This window comes from Quercus suber, unplaced genomic scaffold, assembly GCF_002906115.3.
Source record: "Quercus suber isolate HL8 unplaced genomic scaffold, Cork oak 2.0 scaffold_164, whole genome shotgun sequence".
Lineage (NCBI taxonomy): Eukaryota > Viridiplantae > Streptophyta > Magnoliopsida > Fagales > Fagaceae > Quercus > Quercus suber.
In genome coordinates this window covers 999,614-1,003,597 of record NW_027069625.1, presented here as the reverse complement: position 1 = coordinate 1,003,597, position 3,984 = coordinate 999,614, and the positions used below count along the sequence as shown (strand labels likewise).

The 3,984-nt window shown below is 38.8% G+C and overlaps 2 protein-coding genes across 2 annotated transcripts; both read left to right on the top strand.

Annotated features, from left to right (window-relative positions):
- Window positions 1–200: 200 nt before the first annotated feature.
- LOC112029747 (nicotinamidase 2) lies at window positions 201–1,103 on the top strand. The gene has a single exon (XM_024062435.2). The coding sequence runs from the start codon at window positions 215–217 to the stop codon at window positions 806–808; it is 594 nt and encodes a 197-aa protein (XP_023918203.1). The 5' UTR covers window positions 201–214; the 3' UTR covers window positions 809–1,103.
- Window positions 1,104–3,008: 1,905 nt separating this feature from the next.
- Window positions 3,009–3,738, top strand: LOC136069353 (F-box protein CPR1-like). The gene is made up of 2 exons (XM_065777781.1): window positions 3,009–3,087; window positions 3,194–3,738. The coding sequence occupies exons 1-2, from the start codon at window positions 3,009–3,011 to the stop codon at window positions 3,736–3,738; spliced, it is 624 nt and encodes a 207-aa protein (XP_065633853.1).
- Window positions 3,739–3,984: the final 246 nt, after the last annotated feature.

The window sequence follows — 3,984 nt, the reverse complement described above, 5'->3', positions numbered from 1 at the left end:
TGGTGTTAGAATAACAGAAAACATTGAGATGGGTTATGGAGCACTCACGGTCAGAATCACAGGTGGGTAAAGTGTCAAAATTTAAATCACGAGTGGACACATAAAATTAGAGGTAAATCACAGGTGGACAAAGTGTAATTATCCCTATAAAAAACCTCAAACTCAAAGGCTCAAACCTCAAATAATACCAATATTTCCATAAACAAAAACAATAATGGCGTCATACAAGAAATACAAGAAATACGAGAAGAGAAAGAGAAACCCAGACCCCAAAACCTCAGCGCTTTTGGTCATTGACGTGCAGAACTACTTTTCCTCCATGGCCCAGCCAATCCTCCCCAACCTGCTCCAAACCATTCAGCTCTGCCGACGCGCCTCCATCCCCGTCATCTTCACGCGCCACTCCCACACTGACGCCGACGGCGGCATGCTTGCGGAGTGGTGGAACGGCGACTTCATCATGGACGGGACAGCGGAGGCGGAGCTGATGCCGGAGCTGGAGAAGCTGCCGAAGGAGATGGTGGTGGGGAAGAACACGTACAGCGCGTTCAAGAACACGCGCCTAGAGGAGCAGCTGCGCGAGATGGGTGTGGAGGAGGTGATCATCACAGGTGTCATGACTAACCTCTGCTGCGAGACGACGGCGCGTGAGGCTTTCGTCAGGGGGTTTAGGGTCTTCTTCTCCACCGACGCGACTGCCACGTTGGATTTGGAGCTGCACGAGGCCACGCTCAAGAACTTGGCATATGGTTTCGCATACTTTGTTGATTGCAAGAGGCTTCGAGAGGGCCTCTTTGGGAATCAATGAAAGAAGATTGAGGTACATCAACGAGTGCATACGTAGTGTTTGTGAAAATGTCTGAATAAGTTTTTATTTTCTATCCAATGTATTTTTGTCCTTTGTTAGATAGCCCTGTATAGTTGTGAAAAGATGAAAGAAAATAATTTAAGGCTTCGATCTTCTAGATTAGTTCAACAGTGGCTGGGATTATCTGTGTTTTCCTAGCAAGGTATGAATTAGACCCATGATATCATGCAAGAATGAGGGACTGAAAACAAAAGTTTTCTCCTTGTTTTGGAAAACTTGAGGGTCCGTTTGATAAGAGATTTGCAGTAATGTTGTTGTTTTGTGAAAATAAATGTGTTAAAAAGTGTGTAAAAATATATGTAATGTTATCGATATGTAAACAACAATAACAAACACCCATACTTAAAAATTTTATAATATAAAAATGGCACACAGCTTGTGCTACAATAGAGCCAGAGCAATCACCTTCATAAACACAAAATTGATAGTTGGAACTTTCTGATGTACCATCTTACCTCTTTCTGTTTAAGGAATCATTAAGGCCCCTAATATTCAATATAATGGAATTCATATGGAATCTGTACCAACATTCTTTCCTTCTTCTAGAGTTTTACCTCTCCTTGTACTAGAAGTGTCTCCTTGTGTTTGCTTTTCTTTTTTTTCCTTTTGATTATAACCCCTTGCTCCATTGCAGCTTCAATGGACTGTTGTGTAGTACATTGTCCATCAGTGTGTTCATGATCCTCTAACTTAGGAATGATCGATGAAGGTTCACCAAGTTCCCAAATGCCCACTGCAATATCACAGTCACCATCTAAGTACATCACCTAGTTATGCTAAAAAAACTGCAATAGTTTAATCAAAGAATATGAATAGGGATGACAAGAATTCATGTGTCACTATAGGGCATACCAATTGTATAAAAATCAAAATAGTCTCACGTCGCTCGAATTAAATTGGTTCTTCCATTTAGCATTCTACATCCCAAAGCGCTTAAATCAACATTCTCTGTAAAGGAACAGCAGGCTATTAGAGAGAACAAAATTTAAATTGATAATTGTTCTGCAAGGTTAACAATATTGTTTGGCAAAACCCAATAACACAATTAAACTTTTAGATAAACCAATACCTATCAGATGTCAATTTGTGTCATTATTATACAATTTTTAGATTGTCTTAAGTGTCAATTTTGGAACCTGATTGTGTGGACAAACGCAAAGTAGACCATAGACAAGTGTTGTTAAAAGCGTTGAGCGCACTTAAGCGCAAGGGTCTCTTGGAGCCTAGGTGCAAAGCTTGCGTGCTTGTCGATGTGAAGCGCATATTTTTTTTTTTTTAAATTTTAATAAATTTTTTAAAAAATGATTAATGGTCAATATAACAATTAAATGATCAATTAATCATATAAAATTACAATAAAACATTTTATACTATTTATATAATCCTCTTGTGCTTTACAAAATATATGCAAACATGATATTTGATGGCCATGATTACAAAAAATCGTAGAATCAAAATAGACGTATAGAACCAAAAAGAAAAAAGGCTAAAAAGTACTAGAAGTTAAGTAATGTTATCTTTGCCTAACAAAAACAATGCAAATATGCAATGCTAATCTACATAATCATCATCTCATTAAGCAAGGGACCATTGTAATTGTTTGACTTGAGTGTTCGTTTGTGTGATCGTGGTCCAAAAGGTCTAAAATATTTAAAGAGGTAGGCTTAGATTTATGGTAGCACATTACACTATTAATTTTATTAAATCAATTACTTATATCAAACATATTTAGATCTAATGGTTAAAGCCCAAATCTATTTCTTTTAACTTACCTAAACAAAGAATTTGGATTTCGTGTCCCTACAGACCATTAGCGTATTGGACTACGATACAAGGGGGTCAATTTTATTTGTCGCTTGATATGCCAAAAACACACTCGAGTGACCTTGGAGCATAAAGCTTTGGGCCTTGAAGCACAAAAATGGGCCCAAAAAATATTAAACATAAAACGAACGTGTTCAAAACTCAAAAGAAACAAAAGCTATCCCGCTGCAGTAAAATAAAAATTAAAAAAAACGGCAACCCCGAATCTCTCTGAGCTTGTCTCTGTTTTTCAACTCTTCCGTTGAAAAATGTCACAAACGAACAGAACCATGCTCATGATACTGATAATGATAATGGTGATGGTTATATCATACACATGCCGCTTCATACACGCGCCATGAATTCTTCTACTTCTAACAGACCCGTCTGTACGGTCGCATTGGTTGTCCAAAATAGTCGGTTCCTACAATGGGTTGTTATGTCTCGCCACTTCGACTAATGTTATATATTTGTGGAACCCCAGCGCTAGAAAATTCAAGAGGTTGCCTGATTCTTGCTTAGGAAATTTGGGTGTTGTTACACTCGGATTTGCTTGTCATTCGGAGAACAGTGACTACAAGGTTTTGAGGGTTTCGTGTTGTCCTTGGATAAGACCAAATGTGCCTGATGACATTGCGGTGTACTCATTAAGTTCGGATTCATGGAGAAGGGTTGGAATGTCATTGAGAGCCAATGTTAAGGCATTTGATAATAGTTTTCTTTTGCCAACTCCATTGGTTAGTGGAGCTTTGCACTGGATCTCACGAGTCTTAGAGGAATTTAGAATGTTAAGAATGCCTGATGGTGCTATGTCAATAGTGAGATTTCAGACATGTCTTGCATTATTCAAGGGGAATCTGGCTTTCCTTACATTTGGACAAAGTGAACAACGTGGTGGCTACCAATACTCCATCTGGGTGATGAGGGAGTGTGGCGTGCTTGAGTCTTGGAATAAACTTTTTGTTGTACCACTTGAGAGATTAGCTGTTTGCATTGCCTTCACTATGTGTGGTTCACTTCTGACTCTCTGCCTCAGGACCAACAATCAAGAACAGAAGTTTGTTTAAGTTGACACCGAAACTCTACATGGGAAGGATTTTGATATCCAACAACCTTTATGTGTAGCTACCTTCATGGAGAGCCTTGCTTTACTTGATGGAGCAAACATGGTGTCTTACTAAGTGGATGGTGGCATGCATATTATAAGGAAGTCCCTAGTGGTATGGACTATGGATGAAGTTTCCTTTAGTAGTAGGCACAATAGTATCGTGAAAAGCTTAATTTCTGTCCCATGTTTACAATATCCTTTTGTG